The 19,947-nt window shown below is 39.7% G+C and overlaps 2 protein-coding genes across 4 annotated transcripts in view; both read right to left on the bottom strand.

Moving 5' to 3' along the window:
- Window positions 1–188: 188 nt before the first annotated feature.
- On the bottom strand, window positions 189–6,445 carry LOC101738164 (mitochondrial DNA helicase). The gene is made up of 10 exons (XM_004924559.4): window positions 5,682–6,445; window positions 5,155–5,381; window positions 4,775–5,039; window positions 4,485–4,632; window positions 3,962–4,118; window positions 3,391–3,540; window positions 2,210–2,398; window positions 1,267–1,455; window positions 624–710; window positions 189–539 (listed from the first exon to the last, which is right to left on the bottom strand). Exons 1-10 carry the CDS (start codon window positions 5,944–5,946, stop codon window positions 228–230), a joined length of 1,989 nt encoding a protein of 662 aa, XP_004924616.1. The 5' UTR covers window positions 5,947–6,445; the 3' UTR covers window positions 189–227.
- Window positions 6,446–7,126: 681 nt separating this feature from the next.
- LOC101736174 (mediator of RNA polymerase II transcription subunit 12) overlaps window positions 7,127–19,947 on the bottom strand; it is a 43,443-nt gene continuing 30,622 nt past the window's right edge. For 2 of the 3 annotated variants that reach the window (XM_038015663.2, XM_038015662.2), the window contains 15 exons: window positions 19,040–19,152; window positions 17,841–17,994; window positions 16,320–16,564; window positions 14,642–14,849; window positions 13,626–13,706; window positions 13,179–13,318; window positions 12,234–12,336; window positions 11,415–11,513; window positions 10,511–10,646; window positions 9,839–9,948; window positions 9,650–9,750; window positions 9,327–9,576; window positions 8,953–9,249; window positions 8,790–8,867; window positions 7,127–8,703 (listed from right to left, as the gene is read on the bottom strand). In XM_038015663.2, the coding sequence (XP_037871591.1) occupies window positions 8,497–8,703; window positions 8,790–8,867; window positions 8,953–9,249; window positions 9,327–9,576; window positions 9,650–9,750; window positions 9,839–9,948; window positions 10,511–10,646; window positions 11,415–11,513; window positions 12,234–12,336; window positions 13,179–13,318; window positions 13,626–13,706; window positions 14,642–14,849; window positions 16,320–16,564; window positions 17,841–17,994; window positions 19,040–19,152 (2,322 nt within the window). In that variant the 3' untranslated portion in view covers window positions 7,127–8,496. The remainder of the gene's footprint in view (window positions 8,704–8,789; window positions 8,868–8,952; window positions 9,250–9,326; window positions 9,577–9,649; window positions 9,751–9,838; window positions 9,949–10,510; window positions 10,647–11,414; window positions 11,514–12,233; window positions 12,337–13,178; window positions 13,319–13,625; window positions 13,707–14,641; window positions 14,850–16,319; window positions 16,565–17,840; window positions 17,995–19,039; window positions 19,153–19,947) is intronic. The other variant, XM_062672662.1, reaches the window with a different exon arrangement.

A 19,947-nucleotide genomic window follows, 5' to 3' on the forward strand; every position in this document is an offset into this window, starting at 1 on the left:
TAAAGGAACAATTTTAGGAACTCATTGGCAGCTATGAAATTTGTCTGAAGATAATGTATTCATATTGAATACTGTATTGTACAACCTGCATTTATGAACAGTTTTCGAAAGAGAAATATGTAATTCAGAACAGGTGTGATGTGAGTGGAGGCGAAAGCTCACCTGGTATTAAATTAATAAACAAGAACTTGGTGCTAAAACATTTTATTCTTATACTATTGGCTACATCACTTTAAATTAAGGATATCATTTAAAAAACTATCTATCTCTTTATTATCACTTTGTTTTTTAAACTTTCGTGAAGGCATACCACGCCGCGGGGGTTTTTCGTTAAAATCTATATAGTTTTGTTCGGGGACTGCATATTCTTCATCCAATACTTTTTCAGAATCTTCTAGTTTTATTTTGTTTTTCTTTTTTGCTTGGTAACTAAGGGAGTCCTTGTCAAAATCCAGCGGAACAATACCAAGATCCCCACTGTATCTATTCTTAGCGACTTGTAAAAATTTCTTTCCGCGCACGGCCGTTAACCGTTTATCCTGTCAATGAGACACCATTGATAAAGTTTTGCAACTACATATTATGTACGCTTCTAATTAACGAATATTTCCTCACAACTTTACCTGTATTATGAGGACATTATCAGCTTCTTGCGATGCTTTAGCGCTACCAAATATGGAGCTAGTTGAAAGATCTTCCGAATCCCTTTCCTGTAAAAATGTTTTTTGTTTGTAAAGTCCACCTTGTTTTGTCTTTTCGGCCGTAGGAGCTACGCAATGTAGATTAAAATGAAATGCAAAGCAACACAATTATTTTAAATGAAAACAGTTATCTATATATCAATACGTGAAGGAAAAACTTTGTATCCCTTTTTACGAAAATTGCGCGGACGGAGGAGTATGAAATTTCCCAAGCTTATAGAGAATATAGAGAAGGAGTGCAGAATGTCAATTTTTTTTTTAAATTATGCCCAAAAAATACATAAAATCAATAAAAGAAAACATTACACACACTACCATGTATTTGACACACACGCGCATGCATATTTGTTTATTGTCAAAGTTTTGTTATTGCATATACTCGTAGTCTGTGGTCAAATTGAGAATAGATTAAATATTGTTTGTCTTTATTAATATTCGTCTAAAGTGTAGTCTTGGCGAAGTCTTTGACAATAGAACTATAATAGTGTACAAAATTATAATTTCAATTAATTATAGTCGAATTTCGACTACCAGGGGACCACTGGTTGTAATAAAAACGCATTACCTTTCTAGGGTGCATGACGAGCGTGACGTGGCAATGTCTGGCGGTCGCGAAGGTACGGAAGGCGGCTATGACGGCATCCTGCCGGAGGTAACGGTCGCCGTCGCGATCCTCGCCGAGCCCCAACATGAACTGCACGTTGTCGACCACCACGTGCGCGATGTCGTGCATGTATCTTGCGTGTTCCACTGCCTGCACAATGCATTAATTCTGTTACACCCTGAGGAATGGTTCGTATTGAGAGCGTGTTGAGATTTGTTATTAGTTGTTATTGAAATTTTGACAATTGATATCTTTAGTTTTAAACTAAATTATTTATGTATATGTATATGCGTTTGTCATGTATATTTCTGGCGTGAAGCAGTAATGCGTTTCGGTTTGAAGGGTGGAGCAGCCGTTGTAACTATACTTGAGACCTTAGAACTTATATTATCTCAATATTGTCTCTAACCGCTGCGTTCATCGACAGTGCGTTTCCAAAGTTCTTTTTTGCCACGTACCAACCGGCTTTGGAATGAACTCCCCTCCACGGTGTTTTCCGGGCGCTATGAGATGTCCTTCTTCAAACGAGGTTTGCGGAGAGTACTTAATGGTAGGCAGCGGCTTGGCTCTGCCCCTGGCATTGCTGACGTCCATGAGCGACGGTGACCACTTACCATCAGGTGGGCCGTATGCTCGTCTGCCTACAAAGGCAATAAATTAAAAAAAAGATTGGTGGCGCATTTACGTTGTAGATATCCATGGGCTCCAGTAACCACTTAACACCAGGTGGGCTGTGAGCTCGTTCACCCACTTGGCAATAAAAAAAAATATGCAAATTATAATAAATAAATATCATAAATATCTTACATATCGTTCTCGAAACTAACAAGCGATAGAGAGTTCTTGAAAAAGAAAATTCGCCGCTTTATTTTAATTTCAAACTGAATTATCGTTTTATTCTTACCTCCATTACAACTTTGATCGGTTGCTGGCCATGAAAGGCTAAATAGTAAATCGGTAGTTTTTGAAATTCATCTGCGTACTTCTGGAAGTTATGCAGGTTCTGTTCTAGAGGCACGCCGGCGGACTGCTGCAGCATGGTGCGCGCTAGTCGCGAATTCCTAATCTCGAAACTGCCCCATAGTGTATTTATCTGTAATTCCAAAAACAGGGTAAATGGTTTAAAATAATGTCGACCTATCATCGGATACAATGCCTTTTTTGAAATCAAATTACGTATATTTTTCAAAGACAATAATTGAATACAGTAACGAATCAAAAATATATAATAATGTTCACGAATTATTTCGCAGGTGAAATATTAATAAGGATCGTAAAATAAAAATCACAGAATATAATTTGCGCAATTAGTTATACAGTATAACTTATACTGATAGGACTATTAGTGAGGTCGTTGCGAAACAATAATGCGTTACAGTTTGAAGGATGTATTATAGGATTGACGTAGACCTCACATCTCAAGGTTGTTGGCAACCTTCACCTAAAACTTTCTGCAACCTAATTTTACTACAAGTATTAACGCAATTATTTGTTTATTTCCTTGGTTTCATTACAATACGATTTCAAATTCAATGTGAACACATTTTTTTTTATTCCTTATAAGGGTGGACGAGCTCACAGCCCACCTGATGTTAAGTGGTTAAGCCCATAGACATCTACAATGTAAATGCGCCACCCACCTTGAGATATAAGTTCTAAGGTCTCAGTATAGTTACAACGGCTGCCCCACCCTACAAACCGAAACATATTACTGCTTCACGGTAGAAATAGGCGGGGTGGTTACCTACCCGTGCGGACTCACAAGAGGTCCTACCACCAGTAATTAAGCAAATTATAATTTTTCGGGTTCGATTTTTATTACACGACGTTATTCCTTCACCGTGGAAGTCAATCGTGAACATTTGATAAGTACGTGTTTCATTAGAAAAAATTGGTATCCGCCTGCGGGATTCGAACACCGGTGCATCGCTAGATACGAATGAACCGGACGTCTTATCCTTTAGGCCACGATGACTTCAAACGTATTGTATTGCACGTGAAAATGTGCTTGCTACATCTCATCCATTGGAGCACGGACGCATCACAATATCGTAAACGTTGTACTGTTTGTAACGACATACTAACTCCTTGTTGCGCAAGATCTAGTGATATCTCGGCGCAGAGTGTGGTCTTCCCGCATCCAGTGGGACCGGTTAGTACCGTCAGCTCCCCACGTCTATGGCCGCCTAGCAGTCGAGTTAGTGCAGGAAATCTTCGCCATTTAACTCCACGAACCTGAAAATTGTACTTGTATTATGTTTGGTGATATAAAATTTTTTCCTAGCCTATTTCCACTTGCTTAGAAAATCTATTTAAATGATCTTTAAATAAATAGATAAATATAAAACAGTTAGGTAACCATCATTTCCTCGTTGGTATGTCAATCGATTTTCTTTTTCTTTTTATTGTTTATTTAATATGTTAGTTTTAGTGTTATCACTTTTTTTTAAAGTTAAGTCTCTAGGGAAAAGCGGAGGTTAATCATTAAAATGTCAGCAACTATGGTCAAATTTCGACCACGAAATGCTAGCTTAAATCAGAACTAATATTGCATGATAATATTCTGCTTTCAAGTTGAAAACACATTAAGATTAAATTATATCACATAGATCTAGGTTAATTGCATTTATTGAAGTAAATTATTAGATATTTATACCTTATCAATATTCGTGAGTTCAGCATAAACGTCGTCTCGGAGAGCAGCGAAGGTCGTGATAGATCGATGCGCCGCTGGCTTCGCATCTGACACCAGGGTCTTCAATGATAAGCCGGCTCCAGCTGCTTCGGTTGCTGTCACGAGCCCATCTGTCGGTCTACTTGTCTGTTAACTTTTAAACGTTCGTGTTTGACTGTTGATGGCCATGCTAGAGCTAGTATGAAAAATGATTTTATTTTTTTAAATCTTGAGAAATTAAGAAATTTTAATATTGTATCATGCTTGTCACCTCCTTGGAGAGCCATCCATTATAAATATTCAATATTTCTACTCTACCAATTCTCGAAGGGAACTAATTAAATTTATTTATAACCAAAATTAACAACAATATGGGTTTTCTGTTGCATACACCATTATATCAATTGTTTACCTAAATAATTTTTTAAATTTAAAATCCTTCATTATTTTACTTCTTTGATACTGAATTCTTGACATAAATTTATATTGGCAACAGCATACAAACCTCACGAATCTACATCTTTCTTCACCAAGTTTCTCAGCAACGGCCCTCATGTTGTCCCATTCTCCCCAGAGATATAATTTTTGGTGATTTTCTAAGGTTGGCAATACTACTAGTGGTAGGCTACAATTGCTGAGCCAAATAAATGTACCTGTAATCCGATTTAAATAGAAAACACTATTAGTAGATTTAGACTTAGAAGATAATCAAATACTTGCATTCTTAAATATACACAGTTATTAACACAATGTTGAAATATTTCTAAATAGTACCTTAGTTATCTGTTTAGTTACCTGGTACTTTATGAGCTGCTAAACTTAAAACATCCTGAACAGTTGGCACTAATATAGCTTGATCACTCCGGCTTCCTCTTTGTATTCGACATGAAAAGAGTCCAGCATTATGGAAGCCGTAACATTGTATTTGATCTTCATTGCCAGCTTGCAACTTACGATAGCCTACTACTTGATTTAAAATGTTTTTTAATGGAAAATATAATACTGTACGGTCTGCTGATACTCTGACCTCAGCAAGTGTCTTTCCAGCTTCAGAATGGAACTGCAAATATTTTGACATTAACTTATATATAAGATTTCCAAATCTAATAACTTCATTTTTACCAAGACATTTTGAGAGCTCCTTTTTAAGTTAAATGATATTAAATAAATCTTACAGGAAATTCATATAACCTAAATAAATCCAAGAGTTCAGTTTCATTTAGGGCTGACATAGACATAGTGTCTTTGATAACATTTTCCCATTCATTTTTAAATGAAGCCGTATCGTTCTGTAGTTTGTCTATGTAGTCTTTAATTGAAACTTCTACTTTGGCCTTTTTGACTATTCTTTCCAATATTGTCCAGTCTCCATGCAAGTTGCATTTTGAGCATAAGAAATAACCTGAAAAATTTACCATTCGTAATAAAACAATAAATACAAAAATGTATACTATTAATATAGGCAGGTATGGTTGGTAGGCTGATAACTCAAAGATAGTTTGTATATTGTATGATGTAGTTTGGTTGTTTCACATTAAGTTATGCACCTACCACAGGATTCTCTACACCACCCTTGGTTGACTGGTAGAGAATGCCTCAGGCATTAAGTCCGCCATTGTACTTATGTGCATTAAGTTGAATAAATAAATAAAATAGTTTATTCTGAATCAAGCCTCGTTTAAGCTGCACTACACTCGCTCACCTGTGGTTTTGTTAATATAAACCTTGCTGTCCTCGCAATTCTGTTCTGTTGAGCATATCGAACATTTTGTAGTTATAGACGTGAATCCGTCTTGTACGGCAAAACCTTTCTGCCGCAATACTTTTCGTATTTCAGTAACTGTAATTTTCGGAATATCCTGAAGACCAATGTTGTGTATTTGTTTTTGATAACAATTCCAATCATTTCTGCTTGTTATTGATTTGAAACTATTAATGTATCTATTTATCCTTATGGAATGTAGCATTTCAAAATTTGTGATTGCAGTTTTTACATTATGAGCCAATAAAAATAAAAATAATTTGATTGATTTGGTATGGTTGAAATTCTAACCTAAAACTGTCCTTTTTTTTAAGGGATTTTATGACCTGGTAACTTAGACCTTTAAGTCATGTCTTATTTTAATTTATTTTCTTATTTATATGAAAAATGATGAAATGAAATGAAGATGATTAATTTGAGACATTAATCAACTGGTATGAAATCAAATGAAATGAGATGAGATGATATGGGATGAAATATAATCTCAATAAAATGGTGGTCATCTACTGAGACTTTTTCATTGGACTTTTTGGAGGATCCCGAGAAGTGACGTCCAGCGGCTTTGTTTCATTTTCCCACATTTGTGCACTTTCACAGATATTAAACAGTTAATAAACCACCGTTATTATATATTTAAACCTGAAGGAACACTAAATAGACAAAATAAATCACACAACTTCACTCCTTGCGTTCCCGCCAAAAAGTCCCCTTTTTTTTTGTCCTAGTGATGTGAACCATAGATTACCTATACACTTAATATGTGCATTTGTGTCAGTGTACAGATCGATATTTGCTGTTCGATGATTAATTAATAAACGCGTGTTTTTTTAAATAATATTTATTGCAAAACAAAAACAGGAATTTATGGCTATAGGTTTTATAATAGTATTTCTAATTTCGAATAAGATTAGAACGGTGACATTGACTTCTTTCGGCGTTTTCTCGATTACTTTTATTCTAGCTTGTATAAATTCTAATTTTACGATTTTCAATTTCTCCACATTACTGATAGACGAAGTGGAAAATAAACAAAATTTCTTATATTCTGTTTTAATCGATATATTGTTAAACAATTTGTTTTTATTTACTTTCGGTATATATTCGAGAACCCTGTTTTCTTTATTTAAATTATCTTAAATATTCAATCAAATGAAGGAAAGGAATTGAAGTTAATGTATCTGATGAATTGAAGGAATATTAACTGAGACTTCGTGGAAGAACCGGTAATCCATGCTCTGTATTTTTTAATTTTGGCGACGCTTGTGTACGATCACAAGATGCTAAATCACTAATGAATTGAAATGGGATATTCAATGTATCACATACCATATTTTCGTAAAATTATTTGTAATAAATGTATACCGGAGGTAGATTAAAAAAATGTGTATTTTTTACAAAAGTTTTATTTCTAAAAAAATATTTACAAAATATGTTTGATGTTTTCGTATTTCAAACGTTATGACTAAACTCTAAAATATGATTACAGAAAATTAGTTAATTATTAAGCTATTGCTATCTACAGTACTCGTATGTCATAATTTTCTAAGAGATTTAACCTAAACAAATAGAGGTCATTTGTTATATTACTACTTACTTCTAATATAATTCTTTACAAATTAAATAACCGGACTAAAATAAATAATACGTGTTCTTCAAACCAATCTACTTAAATATTAATGTATTCGAAGGTCATAGACAACAAATCTGTTTTTCACGATAGGTATGTGATTGATGCGTGTAGGGGATTACGAATTTCATTTTTCATTATTAACATACAGAAAGACGAATTCACGGAGTTGAGCGTTTACCTTAGTGCTTGGATACAACAAGGTGAATGCCGCTGCCATCTCGATATATGTAAGGTCTTAATTGTAATTAAATAATGGCAGCCCTATCTTTCAAGACGGAACGCCTGATCGCATCGTGGCAAAAACAAATAGGGTGGTAGTACATACACGGTAGTACGTACATACATATCGCCAGTAAATACCCTAGTATAATACTCAGAGAATTTTCTAATTAAACAAATGTGTAATTTGGAACAGATAAAGGACTAATAAGGGTCCGTTCACACAGACCGGCTCGGAGAGGAGATTTTTCCCGTTGGAAACAGTTTTGAGTAGGTAATTGTAGTAAAATTTATTTTTGCATGTACACTTATTTGTCCTTAAGAATGCTTGAACGCGGAAATAATAAGAGGAGCCGCCCGGCTCCGATTGTGTGCGCTTCCGCTTTCAGATCTCTTTCAGTCGGTCTCTGCTCCGGCGGCTCCACTCCGGCCAATCCCAAACGTAGACGACCCGGTCTGTGTGAAAATAAAACAGCGGGCCGATGCTCTTCGAGCTGGTCTGTGTGAACGGACCCTAACACAGTAACAATAGAAACGTACTTGCTATTTTCTCTTGGTACATTACTCCGGTTTACTTGCATCAAGCAATGCGACTATGCCAAATCTAGCTAGCGCTAACATTTACCCCAAGTATTTTGCTAGCAATGAAATTTCGCACATTTGACAATCGCATTTTGGCATCTACCGTCTGTTCGCGTTAAGAGTGCAACGAATCCGGATAGGGACCGACTTGGCTTGCTTTCTCATCGTAACAGTATCGTCGGTTTTAGTTTGATAATTTATATGCTTATTATATTGTTGTGTGTAAAACTACTAACGATAAGATCTGGATAATGTGAAAATCATACATACACTTGCATACGCCGGTTTGACTGATTTATGTATATATATAGATTATGTGTATTTTCAATAGGGCGGTTGATATTGCTGTTGCCGCTGCAGGTGCTGTACGAGCGGCCCTTGTTGCTGTTGCTGTTGCATCGCCAGCATCTGTTGCCGCATGCGTTGCTGCGTCATCTGTTGCTGGTACTGCGTGCTCTGCTGGGGCTGCATGCCGCGCGGGTAGGGCGGGGCGGGGCCGCCCATGCCGCCCATCGTCACGTTCGGCGCCTGCTGTTTTTTGTTTCAGCAAGTATAAGTTTGGATAGAAGTGTGAATCTTAGATGTTTATAGGTATATAGGTATTCATGGGAACGAACCTGCATGTACGGCGGTCGAGCGGTTTGTCTTTGTTGTGCTAAATAGGCTTCTTGTGTGGCGCGACCACCCATCATGTTCTACAAATAAAATAAAAAGTATTTTTATTTTAAGGAAATTTTAAAGCTTGACACTAATCTTTAATTTATTCACATTTTTATTCACCTGCTGGAATGATTGTTGTCCAGCGAACGCTCCCATGCCATTGCCAGCTTGAGGACCCATTGAACCAGCCTGCGTATTCATGCCGCCCATACCAGTAGCTTGACCCATTTGACCCATCTGACTCATAGGTTGACCCATTTGAGCCATGCTTTGGTTCATCTGACTCATGCCTTGTGGCATTTGTGCAGATTGACCAACACCCTGATTCATTTGGGGGACATTCTGTCCCATAGAATTGACACTTTGACCCATGGCGTTGACTTGTTGTCCCATTTGGCTAACGCTCTGTCCCATTCCCTAAAACAAGTATTTCATTTAAATGCTTATATTTAGTTTTAACATATTTAAATTTAGTGATTAAATAATGTGGGTACTTGAGACATCATCTGTTGCTGTCCGCCCTGCATCATCTGTTGCCCGTAGCCGGCGTAGCTTTGTTGCATACCGCCGTACTGTCCGCCGAACATCTGTCCGCCCATACCGCCCATCTGTCCGGCGCCCATTTGTGCACCGCCCATCGGGGCCGAACTCATTTGCCCTCCGGCCATTTGTGCTGGCATCTGTACCCCTCCCATTTGATTCATCGGTCCCATGCCGCCCATGCCCCCCATTGGATTCATTTGCCTGTGACAAATATGAAGGATTTACGATATATTATATTACTTTTTATAGCTTTATTGCTGCGGGTGTAACTTACTGCGCCTGCATTGTGCCCATTTGATTTGGTTGCATCGGCCTAATGCTCTGCCGGGGCGGGAATGGACCTCTATGCGGTGCTGCGGGATATCCGGTGCCCTGCTATTTAAAAAACAAAATTAGTATAATGTCGATTAAACAGCGTTAAACATACGAAGCTCTACATAAAGTGGTCACGCCAGATGAATACCTGCATTTGTGTCATCTGATTGAACGGTACGCGTTGCCGAAGCATGTTGCTGAGCGCTTGTTTCGACTGGGTATTGGAGGGCGGGGCGACGCCGCGGGTGTTTACACCGGCTGAATATATAAAAATAAAACTTTAATATTCAGTGGCAAAGGGAACGTCACACAGCCAAGTTTGATATATTGTTGAGCCGAAGCCATTCATTTTCAGATTTCAGAACAATTCACATAACATCACTAATCGCATTCCCGCCAAATTAAAAAACATCATTAACAAAATTCAGACGCGATTGCCATTAACAAAAAATTTTTATTTGCACAAAAATAATTTACACTCAGTTTAAATATGGATACTATTTGTTATGTTAAATAACATGACACGGACAATACCGGGAAAACTTTTATATTGGTAGTGGTAAGTGCCATGGTCACTACACAAAGGGGTTCGAATCCCGCCAAGGGAAGATATTTGTATGATAAATATAAATGTCTTTTCCAGGGTTATGGATGTATATTAAATATTGAATATATGTATGTGTATAATATAATAAAAATTTTACATTTATTTCCGTTATCTGGTACCTGTAACACAAGTTCCTTACGAACTTAGCACGGGACCAGTTAACATGGCGTGACTGCTAGTAAATATTTATTTATTATATATTTATTTATGTACCTGGTTGGTTGTAATAGTTTTGTCCTGGAGGCGGAAACCACTGCTGTTGTTGGTGCATGAACTGCGGCTGCTGTGCGGTGGCCGGCGCCATGTTGCTGGGCCCGCCCGCCATTCCGTTTCCATTTAAGCTGTTTGTCTGAAAAAAATATTTGCGTTAATTTTTAATACTTTATTCTTATTACAAAATTATTATTTTTGCGCTATGGTACGATTATGTTAGTATTTAATGTGCTTTTTTTATTGCTTAGTTGGGTGGACGAGCTCACAGCCCACCTGAACTTAAGTGGTTACTGGAGCCCATAGACATCTACAACGTAAATGCGCCACCCACCTTGAGATATAAGTTCTAAGTTCTGAAGCATAGTTAAACGGCTGCCCCACCCTTACGTGGGATACCGGTAAGGCGTCTTGTGAGCCCGCAATGGGTAGGTACCATTATTTTGCCTATTTCTGCCGTGAAGCAGTAATGCGATTCGGTTTGAAGGGTGGGGAAGCTGCTGTACCACAAAACTGAAGAACTCATCTTAGAACTCATTTCTCAAGGTGGGTGGCGGTATTTACGTTGTTTCGGGAACCACATAACAACAAGTGGGCCGTGAGCTCTTCCACCCATCTAAGCCTGTGAAAAAATAATTGTTACTAACTCTAGTAATACATAAATTAATTTCAAATATACATGTGTATTTAATCATTAGGGTTGTCACACCCACTGCGTTTTTCGGCGGATCTTCTCAGTAGATCGCGATTCCGATCCGGTGGTAGATTCAGTGAAGCACTGCTCTCGCTACGGCCAGTGTTAGCCAGTAGGTTTAGCCCGTGAGCTCACCTACCAGGTCCAGGGTTAGTTGGAATCAGTCCTTTCGGCTACCAGCGATTAGGCAGAGAAAAAAAGTCTATCACTAACCGGTGTCGATGGTTTCATCTTCTTTATATTCTTCCCGGACACCGATCTCGATCTTGATTTACCGGCGCCGGTCGGGCTCGATTCGAGGCTCTCATTGTCCTGTGGGACAACAAAATTATAATAATTCCTTTTTTTTTGTTTTTTAATTTACTGGTGCAGGGCCTCTTGTGATTACTGGTGGTAGGACCTTTTGTAAGTCCGCACGGGTAGGTACTACCACCCCGCCTATTTGTGCCGTGAAGCAGTAATGCGTTTCGGTTTGAAGGGTGGGGCAGCCGTTGTAACTATACCGAGACCTTAGAACTTATATCTCAAGGTGGGCGGCGATTTACGTTATGGATGTCTATGGGCTCCAGTAACCACGTAACACCAGGTGGGCTGTGAGCTCGTCTACCTATCTAAGCAATAAAAAAAACCCAAATGATAGTACACTAAGTAAAGCATAGTGTATTAGCAGCGGCGTTGATAGGCGGAGCAGTTCGGGCCGTTGATTTGTGTATGTTAATGTGTATGTTCAAATTATTACTTTTAATCACGTTATAGGAGATAACTTGTAACAGAGCGTATTGTAAATCCGCATAGGTAAGTACTATTGCCCTCGCTGCTTCTGCCGCACCGGTTGTCCGATCCGGTTCGGTTCGCATACGGCCCACCTGATGGTGAGTGGTTACCGTCGACCATCGACTTCAGCAATGCCAGGAGCAGAGCCAAGCCGCTGTCTACCGAGGTAGTAAACATTCACGCTCTGAAGTAGTTCTTTCTTCAATTCGGTTCAGTTCATTGAGGAGACTGATAGGGTGCAGCAGTAAAATATTTTACCTGTTTATTATCATTCGTCTCGAGGTCCTCGGGGGGCAGGGGCAAGGGCTCCAGGTAGTAACTCAGCGGCTTCACCATGCTGTGCGTGTGGAACTTCAGTAATCTGTAATTAAATTTTATGCACATGAGCCATGCAGGAAACCGGGCTTGGGGTTCGTTGGTAATGTAAGTACGGTCGTCATCAGTCAATCTCCGTTGGAAGCGTTTTATCTAATTTTAGCGTCAGTTATAAACGATAGTCAAAATACGCTGCTAAAAACAATTAAATGAATTCCCTCAGCTTTATTGAAGTGAAACTTCTTGAGGCGCGTTGGGTGTGAAATTTAACTCGCGACAAATTCGTTACGGCTAGCGAGAAAAGATACAATTCAGGAAGAACGAGAGTGAGAAAATAGACTTTTTTTTTCCTACCTAAGCTGCTAGCCTTGAGAGGCTATTCCAGCGTAACCTTAACTAGTAGGTGAGCTCGCGGAGCTCAAACCTGACGACGTTGCTAACACGAACCCTAGCAAGAGTCGTGCTTCGCAGAATCTACCACAGGGTCGGAAACGCGACCCACTGAGAAGATCCGGCGAGAAACTCAGTGGGCTGTGTCTGAGAGTAAATAGACAGAGCGTCTCGCGAACCACACAACCGTGGAGAAAGGGAGACAGCAAGCTAGGTAGTTTCTCTTATATACATTCTGTTTACGGACGTCGACCACTAGATCGCTTGTTTTTAGTTTGCCATTGCTTCAGTATATGGCAGCAACATATTAACTATCTTATATGCACATATTTTATTTTTAACGAAGGATTTAAAAAAAAAAGTTTTTTCTATATATTCCTATTACAAGTCATTTGATTTAAGAATGAAAAATGAATAAAACCCCAATTCTACACACCCCTAAAGAAAATTCAATTCTTTTTTTCGAAAAAAAAAAAAAAAAAACCATTAGATATTCACTTGTGAGCATTTTCGTAGGTGAGTGGTTTCCGTTCGATCTTGGTGGCCGCAAACCACGCCCAGGACAGTGGCGCCGGGTTCCGCCCGCCCTCCACCAGCTCCCACACCGACACGCGCTGCTTCTCCGTCAAACGTAGTCCCTGAACAATCACAAAACGATAAAATAAATCCCAAATTTTACTTCACTACATTGCTCGTAAGCATCCCTTTTATTTGCTTAAAGATTTGACCTGGTGTTAAGTGGTTATCGGAGCCCATAGGCATCAACAACATAAATGCCGCCACTCACCTAGAAACATCAATTATAAGGTCTTAGTTTTTACAGCAAAACGACTGCGCTACCCTTCAAACCGAAACGCATTACTGCTTCACGGCGGAATTAGGTACCTCCCCGTGCGGACTCACAGATCACACTCCGGATACGTTTTATTGATTCACGCTCATTACCTGTTTCTTGTCGCTGTCGAAGCCGGTGATTTTGTTTCCCTTCTGGTCGACCAGACAGCCGAGTGGCTCGCATGCGATCACCTACAAGAAATAAAAACCTCTTGTTGAAGTCGTTATTAAATTCCATTAGGATCGTGAACTGTAATTTTTATAACACTTCGCTTAATAAGCGAATTTCGACAAATCACAATGATAATACAATATTTCGATATTTATATTATTATTCAAGATTTACTTTGTTTGAAATTATAAAAAAAACTAAGAACACTAAAGTTTTCGGCACCATACAATACTTCATCTGTATATCAGCGTTAGCATATCTTCTAACAGAATCTTTCTACTGATTCTTATCGAGTAATGGTTAAAATGGAAGAATTACCCTCAAACTAGAGCGTGGATACAAGCTCTAGTCTATATATTTACTAACTCTGCCAATGCCGAAATGAGAAAAGAGGAGGGTTGAGTTCGATCTTTCCACCATAAAACAGTTAACGCCGAATGTGTGGCAGCGGTTAATTAGTCGGATCCAAATAAGGCTTCAGCGGCCTCAAAGAACTAAATCTCTTCCAAAAGCACTGCCGTGGGAGGAAGCGGGACCCCACCATGTATATTTTTGCAAGAAAGCCTCATGAGGCCACGACTCTCAGCAGTGAGGATTATCGACGCAAGGTGGAGGATATACTAACATCAGCCCTAAACATGTCATTACGGCTCCTCCCGATCCTTTAACGATGCTTTTAGGTACCTCAAGCACCGGTCGCCGTCCTCGCCGAACCTGTCGCTTGCGACAAAGAGCTCGACGAGTAAATTAACCCACAGACACAGCCCAATGAGTTTCTCGCCGGATCTTCTCAGTGGGTCGCGTTTCCGAACCAGTGGTAGACTCTGCGAAGCACTGCTCTTGCTAGGGCCAGTATTAGCAACACTCTCGGTTTGAGCCTCTTGAGCTCGCCTACAAGTCAAGGGAAGCTGAAATAGCCTCAAGGCTATCAGCATAGGTAGAAAAAAAAACTAACCTCAATGATGGTGTTCTTAGAGAGCGGTAGGAGCTGTTTGACGCACTGCACGGAGGGCCCGTGCCGGTCTCCTATCTCCTTCTTCAGTTTCTTCATGAGGTTCTGGTAGTGTTTCCTGTTGTTGTCGTCGCCCCCGTCCGCGAGGGTCGAGTGTATCAGAGTGGCCAGCATGTCGATCAAAGTGTTGAAGAGGTTGCTGCGACACAGACTACACCAACTTATTGTAGGCACACTGTATGGCTCGACCGTAATTACGTCGAAACGTCAACTGTAATTTGTCGGGTTTGAATTTTTAAATTGTCGAAGGTATGAAGTGACATTTAAAAAGACATGCAATTTTTGTAGTGGGTAGTCAACTTGATCAAATCGCAGTTTCGTAAAAGAGTGTTTGGTGAAAATGTAGGTGTAAACAATTAATACAATATCGCCGAATATTGGTACCACCGTTCTAAATGGAGTCCTAGACTTGATATCATTCTTTATTTTAATCGAATTTAATGACTAAGTTTCGTCAATAAGTAACACATAATAAGATTTAAGAAAATACAAAGATAATGACACCGAAAATTGGAAAATATTCCAACAATGGACCCGTGAACATTATTATCGTCACTGACCACAAGGCCGGAAAAACGAATTAAAAAGTTTAAATTGAACAACAAAATACATCATCATCAGCGTTTAAAATGTTTTTTTTTGTTGATTGAGAAGAGCGTTCTCGCAAAGCGAATGTCAGTACCGAATTTGTATGCCAGACATGAACAGTGACGGCATTATTTACTAGTTTTATTTGCCTTTAAAAAAAAAAGTTTCTTAGTAAAAAATATATTTTTAAAAATTGTATTCATTGTTCGATTGTCTACATAGACGAGCCCACTGAGTTTCTCGCCGGATCTTCTCAGTGGGTCGCGTTTCCGATCCGGTGGTAGATTCTGCGAAGCACTGTTCTTGCTAGGGTTCGTGTTAGCAACGTCGTCAGATTCGAGCCCCACGAGCTCATATACTAGTTAAGGCTACGCTGCAATGGTCTCTCAAGACCATCAGCTTAGGTAGGACACACTCGTGCTTTTATTTATTTATTTAAAAAAATACTGCCGCATCACAAACATTTAACATTGAAAACAACTTAAACTATTTAATTTATGGCCTGATGCATGTGACAATAATGGCATACATAACATTGGCAATTCATCGTCTCGAAGATGGAATACAATAATAATAAAAAAAAGAATACATCAAAAAGAATACATGTAAAACAGTATTAATTGTTGAAATATTAATATGAATGTCTAATAAATGTCATGTCATATCAAAAAGAAAAGAAGAAATCAAGATAGATAGAAAGAAGAAGATACAATATCAAGCAACAACAAGTCAGTTATAGAACAACAAATGAGGTGCTTTAAGGTGGAAATCGCACACTCACTATTACTGGTGGTAGGACCTCTTGAGAGTCCGCGCGGGTAGGTACCACTATTATTTCTGCCGTGAAGCAGTAATGCGTTTCGGTTTGAAGGGTGGGGCAGCCGTTGTTACTATACCTGAGACCTTAGAACTTAGGTCTCAAGGTGGGTGGCGCATTTACGTTGTAGACGTCTATGGGCTCCAGTAACCACTTAACACCAGGTGGGCTGTGAGCTCGTCCACCCATAAGTAATCGAACCATCGGCCTGGTTACCTGTTGTTGTACGCGTCGACCACCTGGTGCGCGACCAGCTGAGTGAGCAGCACGGCCCAGTCGGAGGTGAGCTGGTAGGAGCGGCGTATCGCGTCGAACATCCCGCCGGCCAGCGAGAAGCGCAGCTGCAGCGCCTCGGGGGCCACCTCGTCGTGCCACGTGTCGTTGCACGCGGAGCGCTCGTGGTCGCGCGCGTGCGTCAGGTAGTGCTGCAGTTGCGCGTGGATCGAACTCAACAGGCTTTCCTGTAATACGAAATTGATACGTTCAAGCAAGACGGTGCTGCAATCGAAAGTACGCAGACACTTTAGTTTAGTTTCGTACTTTAGTGGATAAATTATATCAGGGGCGAAAGAAAGGCTAGGTATGGGTAGGTACCACGGGTAGGTACCACCAACCTGCCTATTTCTGACGTGAAGCAGTAATGCGTTTCGGTTCGAAGGGTGAGATATTCTTGTTCTCTCGAGCTGAGAAGCGAGCGAGTCGCCGTGTCGGACGGAGCGCTCCTGCATAATATACGCTCTGAGTTCATTTCTGGTTTTATTGACTTACGAAGACCGCCCGCTTACCATGTCGCTACCCGAAAGTGGAAATACTCCAACAAATATACAATAAATCAATAAATAAAAAACTGACACACACGCATATATTTTATACTCTTTTGTTTATGACTGAACTGAATATTCTGAAGCAAGCTTGCTTGTATATTTGTTGGAGTATTTCCACTTTCGGGTAGCGACATGGTAAGCGGGCGGTCTTTTGTAAGTCAATAAAACCAGAAATGAACTCGGAGCGTATATTATGCAGGAGCGCTCCGTCCGACACGGCGACTCGCTCGCTTCTCAGCTCGAGAGACAACAACGGAGCGTTTTTATAGCAAGGTATCGTGGTGGGACGATTTTGTTTACGATTCTTATCTTGGACGTGTTGTTTTCGATGAATGCTTGCACGTGTTGTTTGTCGTCCCATCTTTATTAGTCATGAACTAATGGTTTATAAAACACGCGCCGACATATTTATGCATAATTTAAAAACAAGTATTAGCATTCTGCACTCCCTCTCTGTATTCTCTATAAGTGTGGGAAATTTCATACTACTCCGTCCGCGCAATTTTCGAAAAAAGGGGTACAAAGTTTTTGCTTCACGTATTAATATATACTAATATTACAAAGCTGAAGAGTTTGTTTGTTTGAACGCGCTAATCTCAGGAACTACTGGTTCGATTTGAAAAACTCTTTCAGTGTTAGATAGCCCATTTATTGAGGAAGGCTATAGGCTATAACAATATATAAAATCACTCTAATACCAATACAAGTGGAGCACCAATAAAGAATGTTTCAAAATAGGGGTTTAAATAGCTCCTTAACATTCTAAAATTCAAAAATATTGTCACTATCTACGTAAATGAAGTGGAGGTGAAATTTTGCGTTATGCCAAAGTAACTATTAAACGCGGAGTCGCGGGCTAAAGCTAGTATATGGATAAGCCTAAAGTGATTGTGAATATTGGCGTTAGAGTTACCTTCTGATCATCTTGGTTCCTCAGGCATGTGAGCACGAGGGACAGCAGGGGCTCGTTGGCGAGTCTGACGGCGTTGCTGCCGCCGCACGCGCAGCCGCCGCCGCACGCGCCGCTGCTCACGCCGCGCTTACCGCCGCTGCCGCCCGTCGAGGATCTAGTTATAAAAAAAATGACAAGGTTATTTATTATATTACGAAATTCAATTTCCCTTGCTACATACCAGCTTTTAAAAAAAAACTATGGAAAACATCTGTCAAGGCTTTAATAAGCAAGAATTCCACATGACCACGACTGCTCTGCCAAGAGTAAATACTCGACCTGGACCTAGAAGTCGACATGAGTACGCCATTTCGATAAAGCGGCACGACACGAGAACCCTCTCATCGTGGCGGCCGGTAACTACATGCCCGATTCTGCAGAATGGAAAGCAGTCGACATGGCCCAAAACGCGTCATTTTGGATGCTCCCGATCCACTAACGGTGCTTTTAGATATCTCAAGCACCGATCATCGTTCTCGTGGAACGTGCGCTCGCGACGTACGGCTCGGCGAGTAAATTAATCCACAGACACAGCTCACTGAGTTTTTCGGCGGATCTTCTCAGTGCGTCATGTTTCCGATCCAGTAGTAGATTCTGCGAAGGACTGCTCTTGCTAGGCTCTCTCAAGGCTATCAGCATAAGTACACTCACTGACAGGTGAAGAAAACTAAATGTTTTCGATGTCCTAAAAATGTCTAGATGTCGAGAAATTTGAAAGTAAGTTTTTTAAAAAATATATTCTCCTCCCAACCTTTCCGATCAAAACCTGAAAAGGACAACTGTAGCGAACTGAACGAAACTGAAAATATCTATGTAACAGTCGAAATTGACATTTCGTATTATTCTGTAAAACTGGACCTATATTCGTTATTATTTGTTAATTTACTTATATTATAGAGTAATAATAAAATGGCTAAAATGCGTGGCAATTTTGTTAGTTGTTTAGACTCTTGTATTATTTTTCGAAAAAAATAATAATACAATAATGACGCGGCAGTGGTCCGGTATATCAGGATTTGCTTTAGTGTCAGTATCCTAGATGTAAACAGGGCATTAGGTCTATACGGAAATAGTCTATGGTTACTAAAAGAAAAAACGTTTAATATAGATAAAACACACGTTTAAATAAAAAAAAAATAAAAAAATGAACGACAGCTTACCCTTTGTAACTAGGGCTTTGGTGGCTTTTACAATCCCGATGAGAGCCTCCCCCTCCGCCGCTCCCCCCCGCACAGTTGCCGCTGCACCCGGCGCCCCAGCCGTTCTCTAAGATCTGCGGAATTCCGTACCGAACTTTTTATTATTGCATTCTGAATCATGTCTTAGAAAGTTTTCAAAATAATTAAGTAAATGTTCAATTTTTTCCTTTGATTTATTAAAATTAAATTTAAATTTGAATACTGATGTTGATGTTTTTTGTGCACGTTTTGTTTAGACGATAGACATATTAAAACGCAATTTGACTCGAATTGCAAGCTATTAAAAGAAGAGAGGTCATTGCATCGTCAAACAAATAGTAAACCGGATTCGATTGACAACTAGGAGTATACAAGTACTGGGGGTCGGTTAGGTTGTATCCTTGATTTCATTAAAAATTAGCAGTACTGTTTTATCTTACTTAATTTTTGGGAACCTTTTCAGTAAATTGATGAATTAACTGTCTCATGACCCGTTTGGTGCAAAGTTGGAGCCGGTGGAGAACATAACGCGAATGCCATCATCCACCTCAATACATAATATCGATATCTGAATAGTATATCAGAGCGTATGACTGTTTCGCGGCAGAAATAGGCACAAACGGTGGTGGTACCTACCCGTATTAACAATACAAGTATTGACACCTAAAGATGCCATTGTCAGTCGCAGTACAAATCGCAATACTCATAGAAGGGTGCTGCTCATTATACGGTGAATCTCTTAATCGGTTTTACGACACCTACATGATGAGATTAAGTAGTATCAATTTACTTTAACAACAATACTGGTCTTAGGAGGTCTTGTGAGTCCGCACGGGTAAGTACCATCGCCCTGCCCATTTCTGCCGTGAAGCAGTAATGCGTTTGGGTTC

The sequence above is a fragment of the Bombyx mori genome, chromosome 15, assembly GCF_030269925.1.
Source record: "Bombyx mori chromosome 15, ASM3026992v2".
Lineage (NCBI taxonomy): Eukaryota > Metazoa > Arthropoda > Insecta > Lepidoptera > Bombycidae > Bombyx > Bombyx mori.

What these genes read in the sequence shown, in the direction of transcription:
- LOC101738164 (XM_004924559.4), bottom strand. Translation starts at nt 5,946, where the DNA reads ATGCTACATTCCATAAGGATAAATAGATACATTAATAGTTTCAAATCA. An exon ending in AGCAGCTCATAAAGTACCAG is followed by an intron (nt 4,633 to 4,774) that starts GTAACTAAACAG and finishes ATCGGATTACAG; the next exon opens with GTACATTTATTTGGCTCAGC. An exon ending in ATAATGTCCTCATAATACAG is followed by an intron (nt 540 to 623) that starts GTAAAGTTGTGA and finishes TCTCATTGACAG; the next exon opens with GATAAACGGTTAACGGCCGT.